The 14,918-nt window shown below is 45.7% G+C and overlaps 1 protein-coding gene across 14 annotated transcripts in view; it reads right to left on the minus strand.

Moving 5' to 3' along the window:
* USP2 (ubiquitin specific peptidase 2) overlaps positions 1 to 14,918 on the minus strand; it is a 293,747-nt gene that overhangs the window by 38,363 nt on the left and 240,466 nt on the right. For all 14 annotated transcript variants that reach the window (XM_085645929.1, XM_085645936.1, XM_085645935.1 and 11 more), the window contains 3 exons: positions 7,154 to 7,277; positions 3,537 to 3,648; positions 2,417 to 2,527 (listed from right to left, as the gene is read on the minus strand). In XM_085645929.1, the coding sequence (XP_085502055.1) occupies positions 2,417 to 2,527; positions 3,537 to 3,648; positions 7,154 to 7,277 (347 nt within the window). The remainder of the gene's footprint in view (positions 1 to 2,416; positions 2,528 to 3,536; positions 3,649 to 7,153; positions 7,278 to 14,918) is intronic.

Consider the following 14,918-nt stretch of genomic DNA (forward strand, 5'->3'; position numbering starts at 1 on the left):
GCTGCAACCTCACCATTCAGTCTCAAAGCAGTCAGCTTGAATTTCGCCAGCGACTGCACCTGGAGACACTGAAACCTCAGGGGAGAATGAACCAATGGGAGCCGCCATTTCAGATCCCCCTGCCAAAACCACAGGCTTAGTGAATTGTGGAAAAAGATCCTCTGCAGTCCCCTCCATCGGAGGCGGCGCCATGCCCAGATTGTCTTTGACATGCACCAGAATTTCCACCAGTTCCTCCCTGGATATGAACTTTCCACCAGGCACCCAGGGGCGGCTGCTCCATTTGAGCAGAGGAGAGTCGCCCCACAAGCCGCAGAGCTGAACAAAATGGCATAAAGTTTATTTATTGCCGTTTTATTTTTCAGCAACCCATTCTGAACTAAGTGTCAGGACGGGGTGGGGCCAGCACTGCCGAGTGGCAGCAGCAAGGAGCTGTGCACCTTAAAACGTGCATGTCCCTTTGACCGGCCGTCTCAAGACGGCCAGCCAGACAAGTGCATTTTAAAGTTCTCTAACTTAGCTGTCCTAGACAGCTTGGTTAGAGAAAGTACAGTCCTCCAGTGCTCTTAGGAGTGCTGAAAGAGCCTGCTCTATCCAATCAACCCTGGTGCTGCTTTCATGCTGTGAAAGCAGCCCCAGGATTGGGTAGTGCAATTACCTGCATCTGGAGCTTCCTGAAGACACCAGAGGGAGGAGAACGTCGCGCTGCGAAGAAAGGAAGGTACGTTTATTTATTTATTTTGTTGTGCCCCACTGCAGGCACCACAAGTTTCTCTGGCTCTGAGACATCAGATAACTAGGAATCCTGATCCTCATCTAGCAGGGCTGACGAACGCTAAGCCTTACGTTTGGAAGTCAAGGCTTTAGCGACTGCAGCATCAATCGTGCCTGTACTTCCAAGGCTGTCAGGGACACTGAAGGACCAGCCAAAGCACCACCAGAATTCTTTGCTGGCACATCCAGGTGATATTCACTCCCCTCCTTCGAATCAAGGGTCTGTGACCTTCTCCTCTTCGCAGTACATTTCTCCGTTGTAACAAAACTGGAACCTACAGCCCAAAACACACTCCAATCAATAGTACCACAAAAGTAACTATTGGATAAGATTCCCTCAAAAACTTTCCACCATGTAAAAATGCTCAACACGTATAAAGTCGATCCAATACCAGCTGTAAATACACTAACAAATAGGAAAATCCCTATACAATAGAAAACACATGCAGAAGAGCTGCCGTAAGACTCTTTTCTCCCAAAGCAGCACAACAGTAAGGCTGCAGTAAGAATGTTTACTTTGTACTAGCAAAGCCAATCAGTTGACTGCTGAGGAGTCTCTGTCTCCCCGGCAAACAAGACATGCCGCCCAGCTGGTCGGAGGAAAGCACCACAGACCTCCGAGCAGGTGAGATGAGAGGGAGGAAGAATGTTCTCATCTGCCGCGTCGCAGGCTGACGGGCACTGCTCCCTTCCAGCTCTGACTTATCGCAGACCTCACGCTTCAACTCCTCAGCCAGGAAGAAGTCAGCAGAAGTCAAGATATCCTGGCGGATGAGGGGTGAAACCCCAAAACCGATCCTAGGATGCTTGCTTCTGGTCCTGGGAGGACCTGGCCTGGCAGTTCAGGCTGGACTGTTTCCATAGGAAGCAGGGTCAAGACTGATTTGCATATGGCTGGGTTTAAACTGGAATGGCATGGGGAGCAAAAAAACGATGGATTTAGGCTCAGACCTCTGTTCTGGGGTGAATGTTTGACACTGTTCAACATTCTGACCATCGATTGTTCTTCTTGCATTTGTACCTACATGGAGTCTTAAACGTGGTTAGTAACTCCGTTGTTTGGCCTTCCAGTGACAAGCCCATGGGGACCTTCATGAGGAAACAGCATCATCGGGCTGCTCGGCCACCAGAAAACTGGGGTGGCTGTGAAGGGCCTATGTGGAGTTCCACACCTGTTCTTGGGGGTTTGCACTTAAGGTGCAGATTTGGCATCTACCAATTTTTGGCATCATTACAGTCCAGCACTAAATGGGACCTTAAAGCTCGGTCAGACACCACCAAGAAACATGCATTTTTTTGGTTCTTACCTAAGTCTATCTAGAAAACCACCTCAAGTGAAACAAATTCAGACTTTATACCTACCCGTGGTCCAAGATTCAAGTGCAAAAAAACCCACAAGATGCAAGCAACCTGACAGTAAACAGCAAACCACCCGAGAGAAACAAACATGTACGGGAGTCTAAGACCTAGGCTTTTCTCTCACTTTTAGGAGACCCATGTTTTTAGCTTTATATTGTGGCTAGGTACTTTATTTCCCCACCCCCCACAACAGGACATGTGTACAAAGGGACAAACTGCCCTCTTTAGGTTGAATGGCGCTATGCTCAATTCATAGGTAGTTGAATATATGAGAAAGTCTTACGGAAGATGGTCCAGGTCATCAGGCTGGGTTCTGGGGCGTGATGTCACTCGGTTCACCTCATTGTGGAGTCCATCCAGGAGGAAGCGCAAGAATTCTTGAGCATCCTGCTGGCTATACCGGCAAAGTTGGCAGAGAAACAAGGAGGAAAGGAAAATGGAAGGGTGAGAGGAAGAGGTAGAAGTGAGAGGGGGCAAGCAAGAGAGAGAAAGAGAAAGAATGCAAGAGAATGGGGTTAAACAGAGATAATGGATGAAGGATTGATGTGGGCCAGAAGTAGAGAAAGATTGAGAGAGAAACACAGACAGACAGAGATAGAGAGATGGGAGAAAAAAGCAAGACAGAAAGGTTGAGCAGAACAAAAAAAGAGAGAGAAAGAGGTGAAGCGAGAGAAAAGAAGAAAAAGAGAGAAAGGCACAGAAAGAGGAAGCGAGAGACATAGAGAGAAGAATGTGATAAAATGCCAGAGAGATAGCATTAAAAGGAGGAGGATAGAAAGTGAGAGACATGGACAGCGAGAGAGACATACAGAGAATGTAAAAAGAGGGAGCGAAATGGGGCAGAGAGGAGAGAGATTGAGCGAGAGACGGAGAAGTGAATGAGTGAAAGCAACAAAGAAAGTAAGAGAGACAACCAGAGAGAGTGAAGGGGAAGAAAAAGAGAGAGGAGAGCAAGAGAGAAGAGTGAGAAAACGAAAGCAAAAAGAGAGTGAGATCAATGAAATGAGAGGGGATAAAAAGTCAGACAGTGAGGGAGAGATGTAGAGGAAGTTATGGAGTGGGGTGCATGCCACAAAGAAAGAGCAAGGAAAGTAGAAGGTGAATTAGAGAGGAGACAAAGAAAAAGGGAGAGCAATGAGAAATGGGGAGAAGAATAGAGGAATAGAGTGTGCGAGGTAGAGAGACCAATAGACAGTGAGAAATAGAGTGAGTAAGGGGGATAGAGTGAGGAGAGAAAGAAAGGGGGAGAAAGATCAACAGAGAGAGATGGCGAGGCAAGAATGAAAGAAAAAATAGGGAAGAGGTCATTAGAAACAAGAGTGCATGACAATTACAAATCCCTATGTGCCTTTGGTTTTTTACTTGTTTTTTAACACACTTGAGGGGGCGTTATCTTTACTTACTTATAACCCACGAAACGGGGGGCGTATCTCTGGATCTGGGTCTTGAATTCAGAGGGGCTCACTACGTCATTTGTGGGCGCTGTCCACATCGTTTTTATCAGCTTCGCAAACTCTAAGATAAAATAAAATAATGCACATCAAGTAATCCAAGTCAAGGACTGGACAGAGTTATGTAACAGAGAAAGAAGAGGAGGGTAAGAGAGATGTATACAGAAAAAAATGTTTTGGGCCCTTCAAATACAGCTGATGCACATGCATATTTCATCGAGGTTGCAGCTGCTGCAGATTTATTTATAACCTGTAGGCCGCTTGACAGTCACTGGTTCCAATATTAGAAGTGGAAGGGGTAGGACCAGTGTACTGGGTCATCCTAGCAGTCAAACAGCATTACCTGCCATCCGGTTCATTGACTGCACTCTTAGGTTACCCGATAGGGAATTCACCTCTACATTCCCATTGCCCATCTACACAAGATGTGACATCCCTGGATTTCTCATTATCAATCTGCACAGAAAGTGACACCACTGCTTAACGGCCAAAACCATTTTTAAATGTAGAAGCCACACAAGAAGACTTCATTTCCCATTGCCCATCTGCACAGGAAGTTACATCACTGGATTTCCCTTTAACCATCTGCACAGGAAGTGACATCACTGGTAAACTGCCAAAACCATCTTTAAAAGAAGAACTCAAGCAAAAGGATTTCATTCTCATTGTCCATCTGCAGAAGCAGTGATATCACTGGATTTCCCACTATTCATCTGCACTGGAATTGGCATCACTGAATTTCCCACCAACCATCTGCACAGAAAGGAACATCACTGGCTTCCCGCCAAAATCATCTTTAAAAGAAGAAGCCAAGAAGGACGGCTTCAGTCCCATTGCCCATCTGCATGGGAAGTGACATTACTGGTTTCCCACCTAAACCATCCTTAAAAGAAAAGGCCTGCTCCCTTGGACTTACCTTTTGACTAGTCCTCTGACTGGTCTAAGCCCTTGCAGACCTGTATTTTTGTTTCTTTTTCTCCCCTATATGCCTCTTTGCTCTTTGTCCTTCCTGTGCCTTTTGCCCTTTCCCCCCTCCCATTACAGCTTGTTCATTTTCACCCTTTTGGCTTATTTGCTCATTTTTACCTTTTTGTGCCTCTTTGCATGTTTTCCACCCTTTGCTCATTTTGGTTCTTGCTCCTTGCCTCTTAGCCTCCTTACACCCATTGTGCCTCACGCTCCATTTTCACACCTGCCATCTCCTGTGTTTCCTCCCTCCTTCGCTCGCTACTTACCTGTTTCTATACCCGCACCACTAAAGGCCCCCACCACCGTGGCTCTTCTCCTCCTCAGGGCTTACTTAATGGAGGCCACAGCACATATGGGCACAGCAGCATGCCACCAGCACACCAAAAGCACGCCACAGGCAAGCCAATCTGTGCCTGTATGCGCCAGGACCAGTGCCAAAAACCCTGGCCCCTCCGCCCCTGACACTACTCTGCAGCATACCTCTGATCACTCAACCTGGGACGCCCATCCCTACACTGCTGCCGTACTTCGCTGCCCAACACAGAAGGAGTCTTCACCTGCACCAATTGTCGCTTCGTGTGCAACATCCCATCCACCACGACCACACCTTCAACACAAACTACACACAGCACATCTCCTGCTTCAACCAGCAAAGGAGTGTGGCTCAATGGTTAGAGCGGCAGACCCTGAAGCAGAGTTCTGGCCAGGGACCAGGGTTCGATTCCCGCCTCGGCGGGGCTCGGGCTCAATTTCCTTGGACCTGTCTATTCTCGCCTCGGTGCCTATTCTAATCAAGGGCCCCACGCTGCAACTCTGGGCAATAGCTTGCTTAGCCTCCACACCGGCCCCAACAGCCCTAAGGATGCCTGGCTTCACCCTGGGGGTGCCCAGGAGTGGACACTTCACAGGGAAAGCCAGGAGGGGTTCCACAGCGGTATGAGTATCAGCGCCAGGAAACCGCAAAGGCGACACCGCAAGGTGGCCGTCTGGTGACAGTGTGCTCTATAAGTACCTTGACATTTACATTTACACATGCCAAGACAAACTTTCACACGTACATTTGGGACATGCTGATCAGCAACGCCCTGGATCTCATGTTTCTCATGAAACATGACTGACCTCCGAGTTGGCATCCAACATCGCCACTGCCATCCTGGCTGGATACAAGATTGTATGGCAGGACAGTCAACACAAGCCAGGAGGAGGAAACACTTTAATATACAAAGAATTCATCAACTGCACCATGACCACAGAGAACACAACCCCCTGCATGGAGCACCTGCATTTAAAGTCAGGATCTCAGCAAGATACAACTTAACTGGAACTCTCATCTACCGACAAACATTACCTCGAGCTACCGTCGCCAACAATATCGTTGACTTTTTTGTCCTACTCACCACCGACTCTAAAAACAACATCCTTCTAGGAGACACCAACTTCACCGCTCTCATCGATAGTCTAGAAAACCTCAAACTGACACAACACATCATCGGAGCCGTGCACGCCACCGGACATACGCTTGGCCCTGTATTCACAACCTTCTACAGCTTTAAAATCACCGGAATCTCACCTCTCACCTGGTTGAATAACGTCAATATCTAATTCCAAATCAACATCCCTCAGCAAGCAAAACTCACCACCTTAAGTCTGGCAAAGCGAAGCTGGAACAGCACCATGGAAACAAAATGGCCCAACACCCTGTGCCTGAACCAGCGCAACCCCACAGACGATGATCTAAACAGCGGAATCAAGCAGCTTGATGAGTGGATCACAAAATGCACAAAATGTCCATCAATTGTTTGTTGTAACTGGTTGATGAAAGCCACAATGGCTAAGTCAGCGCAAGGAATCACCAACTTGTGCTGTAATAATATGTCTTTACAGAGGCTGCAATTCATACTGTAGTGCCCGTGCACACCACACATAAGCACGAACACACTGATGAAGGAAGAAAAGGACCTGGATTATGGGGACTGGGTGGTTTTTACCTGGAGATGACTGCCAAACCCCTCTCCTGTGGGTACAGGTGAAAGGGCCTGTGCATATTACTTTAATAAAACCTGCCACAAAATATCAGTGTCTTCATAGCCTGGTGATGGGGCCGGGACCCGGTCTACTCCTGAAGGGGTTGTTTAATCAGAAGAGGGAGGGAGAAGCAGAGATTCATTCAAAATCAGAGGAGAATGACTCACATGTCCTGTTTTTGCCAATACAGAAGAGTCTGGTGCACCACTGAAGAAGAAATATAAAAACACATGGGGCACCTCCAGCGGACTCTGGGATGTGGAGCTGGTAGAGGGGAAACAGGGTGGGTCACTATGTCAAACTGAGAGGACTGCAGAAAATTCCACAGTGAGAGGACTTCGTCCATACAGTTCTCCATCCTGTATAAAGACTACACCCTCTTGTACCGCTCGCATAGACCAATCCTGATGCAAATGGCGGAAGACTTCATGATGGGTTTGCTACCAAAAGATCAGGTGGGTGGGCAGATAGAGGGTAAATCCTGGGATAAATGGAGGGTAGATGATAGTAGATTTTGGGAGTGACAGACCTGGATGATCTTTGCACAGGCATGGAACTCATTCTGAGATGCTCACCTTCCATGAGGTTTGTAGAGCTGCGGCTGGAGTGGTTCAGGTCCCGGCGGTACACGTTCTGGAGGCAGTAATCCCTAAGTTCCTTCGAGTTACTTAAACACTGCAGAATTGAGTTCATAAAACACTGCAAAATAAGGGCAGAAACATCACTGATTATAAATGGGGGAAAGAGAAAGCTCTAACACAGAATGCTGAAAGAGACACAACGTAAACGCTAATATGTTTACTTTAGCCCTTGAAGTTCATTTTAGTTTGCCCCTGTGGTCCACACTAGAGACCAAAATGAGGCAGACTCTTCTCCTAGGCTTAAGACCCAGCCCTCCCAAGGTTCCCATGTCCATGTGTTATGAGCTGCTCCAGTCCATGTTTTTTCTTTGAAATCTTGAACTCTTGTTTATGCCTTAAAAAAACTCCAAAACTACAGGTCCCAGATCTGAAGTAAAAATAACCTCGTCTGTAGCAGATCATCATGCATGGCCCATGGACCTGAGAAACTTGGCAGCTATGCATCCCTCCCGGCGTGCATCCTCACAGTTGAAATTCACTTAAAAAAACAGACCAGATCAATGTGCCCCCTGCCTGGTGCCTGCAGACTGCCAATGGAAGGTAAGAGACCATGTACAAACAGTTTTGTTTTAAACATCAGTTGATTTTCGGTGCATAAAAAGCATGGGAACTGTGTTCCTGACTCAAATGGATGTGGCGGTAGAGATGTGACTAAAAATAACGATATATTATTTAATCAATATGCTTTCCTTTGACTTACAGAAAACTCATGAAAACAGTTTTAGTTATACATCCAGAAGACATTTTGCCCCATTGTCAACGTTCTATATTTTTCTGTTGTATGAAATTTTAAATAAATATATTCCGATTTAAAATCGAGGAGGCCAAGCCCAAAATAAAGTTAGATCCTTGAATTAATCATGTTAATTCCTGACTTCAATTCAGCAAGCTTATTTTCAATTTGGCAAAATACCCCACATTAATGTATTATCATGTTATTTCATGCTATGTTGTCTGGGGGATAGCAGGTAACTACCCGGGTGATCTGTAACCACCCGATTACAGGTCATTACCTCCGCAGAAATGACTTCAATTTACTTATCCGCTTGTCTGATCCTGATCCCACACATAGACAGAAACAACAACACTCTTCTCTACACAGATTGCTGTGGAGTCACCATTCAATATCTAAAACTGTAGGGGGACCGTCCACCACTGTCGCCGTCCAATACCTCCTACTAGCACCTCAAAAAGAATATCCTGTATTACCTCAATGCAGCGACCTATCTGCCACATTCCAACCAAACAGGCAAAAACCCACTCATGGGAAACACCAGACTGTGTTCACCTTTATTTTGACAAAGCGGGCTGTGCGTACTCTTATTAACCTGGCAATACTCTACTTAAATGTGAACAGGCTGACTTAAGAGAAAGAAAATACTGACAAACCTCCAAACACTACACCAAGATATAGACCTCATTCATGAAACCCACTTGTCGGAAGTGGAAGCCACAAGTTGGTAAGAGACTTGGTAGGCAAAGAATATCATGCCAGCAAGCACAGTACAAGAAAGGCTGACCACTCACCATCCATACCATACCATAAGACTGGAGTTGCCATTCTTATAAAACGTGGTCTACCCATGATACTCATAAAACATGCAAGACCCCAAAGGATACTACATTTTTGTTATGATTATGATACAGAACCAAATGTTACTTGTAGGGTCAATTTATCAGCCTTGGAATAACAAAAGAGATACTTTCCGAGACAGAACCAGAATACTACTTCAACATCCAAACTCGAAAATGCTTCTTAGGATATTAGAACCTAACCTCAGATCCTTACCTAAGCAAATCGAATCACTCAATGGCCCGAAGCCAGACTGAAGAGAACTGTTACACGACCTGAAGGCAGATGTCTCCTTCCATGATCCCTGGAGACTGTTGCACCCCAAGGAATGACAGTACAAGTTCACCTCATGCCCACTTGGCACAAGCTCACGCATAAAATATTTCCAGACTTTAACGAGTAACGAACACTATCATAATGCCGCTTAGTGTTACAGATTACGACATGGTCCAAATCTGGCTTGCTTTAGGCTCATAAAAAAGACACAGTTCAATGGAGACTAAATTTGTCCCCCTACCGGCAGGGTCTGACTGGGACAGAAGATAGGCTCTAGCACCAAAATAAAAATGACCCCATTAGTGAATTAGCTCACTTAAAAAGTGGCCCATGTTTGCAAATTGGGACAGTTTTGAATTTGTATTTTGCAATGTATGAAAGCCTGCATAGATTTGAGCTTGCGGCAGGCAAAGTCTGTAGCATTTTGAAGGAAATCAACAGTACAAAACTTGCCCGCCAGACCATAAAACTGGCAAACAAAAAAAAACAGACAAAAAACGGCCCACACACTGACCTGTCAGACCAGCCCTTTGGGTACTGCCTGATTGTCATGAAGGAAAATCCGACCCTGACTACCGGCTAACAAAGGGCGAACAAATATTAACACCTATGTTCTGCACCTATCTAGAGGAAAATGAACACACAATACCCTCTGCACAAAATTATCTGTGTGTATGGGAAGGGTATCAGTGGAGAAGTAATACAGAAATCTTCTGTCTGCAAAAGAGAAGCTATAAAAAACCGAATCCACCTGGAAGAACAAGCAGACATTAACCCAAGCCTACACTCACACACATTCTACAGACAACCCCCATAACCTTCTGAAGGCCAAACATGATCTTAATAAACTACTTACTTCTACGGCAGAGAGAGCATTATTCCAACTTAGAGAACATCAATAATAGAAAGGGGAGAAAGCAGGTGGTTACTAACCATGCAATTGAGACAGCAGGAAGCACAGCACTCAGTCCCAGTGATACGAAATAAAGCGGGATCAGTACATACACACACCTTTGACAATCTTAACTTGTTTAAAGACTACTATGAAGATCTATACACTACGGAGTGTCACGTACCACAGTAGAGGAGGAGAACATCCACTTGCTGACACTCGCATCAGAAAAGGCACACACATTAGACCAAGGCATAACCAAGGAAGAAGTAGCTATGGTAATAGATGACCCCCTTTAAAACAAGGACCCAGGGATTGCATGCATGCCAGCGGATTCAGACTGGAAACTCCCAATTATCAAGCCAAAAATAGCTTCTAACCCGTCGGTGGTAGTGGGTTGTAATGGTCATGTCTCATTGGAGTCTGAAAACAAGAGAGGGATGAGACATGGATGCCAAATTCCCATTGGAGTTCATTATGCTTTTAGAACTCCTGGCCGTAACCAAGCGACAAAGCAGAGACATAGGAGGGATCATGACACCAGCATGGGAGCTCAAGGCCCTTCTTTATGCAGTTGATATTCTGGTCACCTAGTCTAATTCAGGGAACTCCATACCTAACCTTTTACAAATAATTTCTCACTTCTCGAAATTCTCAGGGTACAAAATAAATTGGGGAAAAGTGAAGCGTTACTGCTTACCAACCATACAACAGTTGCATAGATAGGTGAGTACACTTTCAAATAAAAAATATTGAATTTGAGATATTTGGGGATCAATATAAACATGGGCCTAGACCACATAGTGGTCAACAATATAGATCCTTTAGTCTCAAAAATTAAATCTGACCTAACAAGGTCCTATCAGTGTAGGGGAGAGTTCAAGTTTTCAAAATAAACATGAAGCCTTGTTGGAATTACAATTTTGAATATCAGCCCACATGAATTGTGAACCAATTAATCTAGTGTGGACATTTGTATCGAAAGGAAGGAATCGATGCCTGAAGGTGGGAAAACGATATGCAGTGATAGAAAGGGGTGGCTTATGCTTAGCCCACAATGAATTGTAATGCCTGGCATCCGAACTGGCACCAATCCTCTACACGATGCATAGCAACCACGACGCTTCGAGAACTCTTTAATGGGAGCAGCAGGTATCGCTTTCCACTCTACTCAAGTGACAGAAAGGGACTCCTGGCTACTAACCCAATATTACAAGCAATTACTTAAGCTCGCCACAGACTGCATGCTGTATTAAAATAGACCAGTAGAATGCAGAAAGCGCTCCTGAATGGAAATGGATGCATCAAAATTAGGCCTGGGCTAAAAATCCGTTCCACTCGCGGAAATTGCGATAATTTGACACTTTCGCGTTCCGCGGAGAGCGCGAAAATGTCAAAATTTCCGCAATCCGCATTTTACCGGAAATTCTTTGCTTGCTCGCGCTGTAAAATAATACATTCTTGCGTGCGCACGATCGCCTTACCTGAATCCCCGCGTTCGCCAACAAGTTTTCCCGATCCGGTCGCGTTCTCCACGAGATGTTGGATTGTTGGTAGCCATTTGCGCTGTCTCGCGACAGTTCGCGCCCGCAGTAACATCATTCGTTGCGTGATCACGTCTTTCTTCTCGCGATCATGCACCGCGAGACAAGTGAAAACAAGATGGCCGAGCCCGCGAGCAACCGCATGGGTAAGTTGGCGAGCCGCGACCACACAGAACATACCGCAAACGGGTGGGAAAAAAACTTCCGCATCTTCACGATATTTCTGCGTGTTTGCGGAGATTTTTAACATTTTCGCGATAATTTGCTAAAGTGAATTACGCAAATTCCGCCCACCCCTAATCAAAATATGTGGAGGATGTATCTTGGTAGGGCTTCAAATCCAGAGGAATAAGTATGTGAGATCAATTAATATTAGAGTGCAGATTAAAAACTTTTTCTGACGGTCAAGCAGAATTCAGTCTACCGCATGCCCTCTTCTGGGACTTTCAGCGGCTCCACCGCTGCCTTCAGAAACATATTGCCTACTACCTGTGGGATTCCACGGTACTTAAATACTTCATAGAATGGGATATGCTCAAAGAGGTGGTCTACTCAGAGTTCTCAAGAATCTCTTTGTTCTTAGTTACAATCAGAGCCGTTGAAGGCCTGGTGGTCATGCTGTTTACAAAAAAACTGTAGAGACAAGGACTGGGCACAAACCATGGCAGATTCACGGTAAACACATACATGAGCCATGGCTGAACTTGAGCTACTACAAGATTTGCCCAGATGTCACTGGCCCCCTAAGAGACTTAGTGACACAGTAGTTCTACCAGGAGCCGCTTGCTGAAGTTGCAGTCCCCAACCAGTGATAAAGTACACTTATGGTGTGAATGTTCAGCCCTAGTTTATTTGTGGGAAGTCTGAGAGACTATGAGGCTTGTTAGGAACCACTGGTAAATGAATGAATTTTTCACGATCATACGGACCACCCGCAGTCACCCATCACAAGATCATGTCATTTTACCACGGTATTGCAAAGTTATGGAACCTTAGGTTAGGGGAAAACAACGGCAGCCCCAACTAAGAAACATGGCTGCAAGCGATGTCTAAAACAGCGACATATGAACATGTGATTTACCGTATAAATGATCAAATGGATACATTTGTCAAAAGTTTGGAGTAAATTTGAACTGTTCCTAGCAACTCAGCCTGACCACCCCTTTCACATCTCTTAAAGAGCACTATTTATAACTGTCCCTGGGCGTACTAAGAAGGCTAAATAAAGACAGCCGTATCAACGGCGGTATAGTTTTCAGGTATTACCGACAGGTGACAGGCCAAAGAGGACATATAGTAACATGTAAAGACACACCTGGGCACGGTGAATTACAGTTACGGCAGGCAAAGAAATTCTAGAATTACAACATTATTGTTGGTAATAATTATCAGAACAGATATTGTATTTATTTCATTTTTTTTTTTAGGTTTCAAAATTATTCCATGATACTTTTTAATATAAATAAATATCTATGTCTTTTTTTTAAACCGATCACACAACGAAGGGTGTTGATAATAAGGGACAGGTAACCTGTGCGTGTCCTTGCTGGTTTCTGTAATGATGATATAAAGTATGACAACTGGAAATGATTTTGGATAACGTTTTATTAATATGCAACAAATATGAATATTTATTTATATAAAAAAGTATCATGGAATAGTGTTGATACCTAAAAAAAGACAAAAGAAAAACTAAATGAAATAAATACAATACCTGTTCTGATAATTATTACCAACAATAATGTTGTAATTCTAGAATTTCTTTGCCTGCCTTACCTGTAATTCACCGTGCCCAGGTGTGTCTTTACATGTTATTGAATATTCCCCGTCAGGGCTTGTTTATCCTAGATACAGGGGCCCCAGTTCTTTCCAAGACAAAGAGGAGATGCAGACATCCCTCATGGACCACTGTAGGGAGATGTTTGCTAGAGGGAAGCATCACCACACTGTGGGGTTGCTATCCTGAGATGTTATGGTAATAGTTGTGGCAAAAAACGCTTGGCAGCACGCGGACAGACGTTGCTTCTGCTCTTGGTTATCAGCAAGACCGAGACAGACATGATATTCCATGGACGCCATGTTTCTATGGTGAACTGTTTGTCAGAACAGATTAACTATGCTTCCTGGGTGAAATGTTGTACTGGGGAGGGAAGAAAAGGATTGAGACATAAGCAAACGTGGAACCAGACACACAAGTAATAATTTTAAAAGACTTTCATAAAATCCAATGTGGAGAGCGCTGTCATATGGTTAAAATCACTACAGAGTTGTTAAAACAATCGAATTGGGGTGAGACACGACGATGAGACGGGGATGTTTCGTAACTTTGTTTCGGCCTGGCGTGCCCATGCAGGGCATTTCTTGTTTCGCTGCGTTTCCTTTTTCACCAACTTGGGCACTGCCTCTTGGGTGGAAAAAACAAGTCTTGCATATGTGATATCACTGCCTGTGCGTGATGCCACAGGAAGGAAGGGAGTTCCCGCCTCAGTGTCAAGTAACTCTGTAAAGGAGGAACCGAAAGGGCCCTGAATCAGGACTACAGCACCTGCAGTGCACAGTGTGCGAGTTCAACCCCTGGCAGAAAAGGATACGAAACCAGGGGGTGCAGCTCGGCACAGGGAGAGGTGCGCGTCCTACAGCAGTGTCTTGTCTCTGCATTTGGACCCTACAATGCGTGTGGCTTCCACTAGTAGAGAACTGCCACTGCTTTGGGACCGGCGCAGTGTGAGCTTCCTGCTCTGCCCTGGCAGTGTTCCAGAATGCCACAGAAGTGCCAGCTTCAAGTGCATCCCAGTAGTGCTCTGTCAGCGCCCTACGACCGAAGAAGTGAGAAGCGTCCCCTGCAGTGCCCAGCTACTGCTACAGTACTCAAGCAGCGTGAACCTCAAGTTAGCAGTGTCCTGTCAATTATATAAAATACATGAAGTGTGAGGTTCCCTCTTCAGTGTGAGCTTCCTCCAGCAGTGCCCTGTCAGAGCTGCAGTGTCACTGGCAGTGCAAGCTTCCTGCAGCAGCGCCATGTCAGACATGCACACTAGCTGTGACCTGCCATAGTTGCAGGACCCTTGGCAGTGTGAGCTTCCTCTAGCAGTGCCCTGTCAGAGCTGCAGCTTCATTGGCAGTGCAAACTTCCTGCAGCAGCGCCCTGTCAGTGCTGCAGGGCCCTTGGCAGTGCAAGCGTCCTCCAGCAGTGCCCTGTCAGAGCTGCATGGCCTTTGGCAGTGCGAGCTTCCTCCAGCAGTGCCCTGTCAGAGCTGCATGGCCTTTGGCAGTGCGAGCTTCCTCCAGCAGTCCCCTGTCAGAGCTGCAGTGCCTTTGGCAGTGCGAGCTTCCTCCAGCAGTCCCCTGTCAGAGCTGCATGGCCTTTGGCAGTGCGAGCTTCCTCCAGCAGTCCCCTGTCAGAGCTGCAGAGCC

The sequence above is a fragment of the Triturus cristatus genome, chromosome 3_1 (genome assembly GCF_964204655.1).
Source record: "Triturus cristatus chromosome 3_1, aTriCri1.1, whole genome shotgun sequence".
In the NCBI taxonomy this organism is placed as follows: domain Eukaryota; kingdom Metazoa; phylum Chordata; class Amphibia; order Caudata; family Salamandridae; genus Triturus; species Triturus cristatus.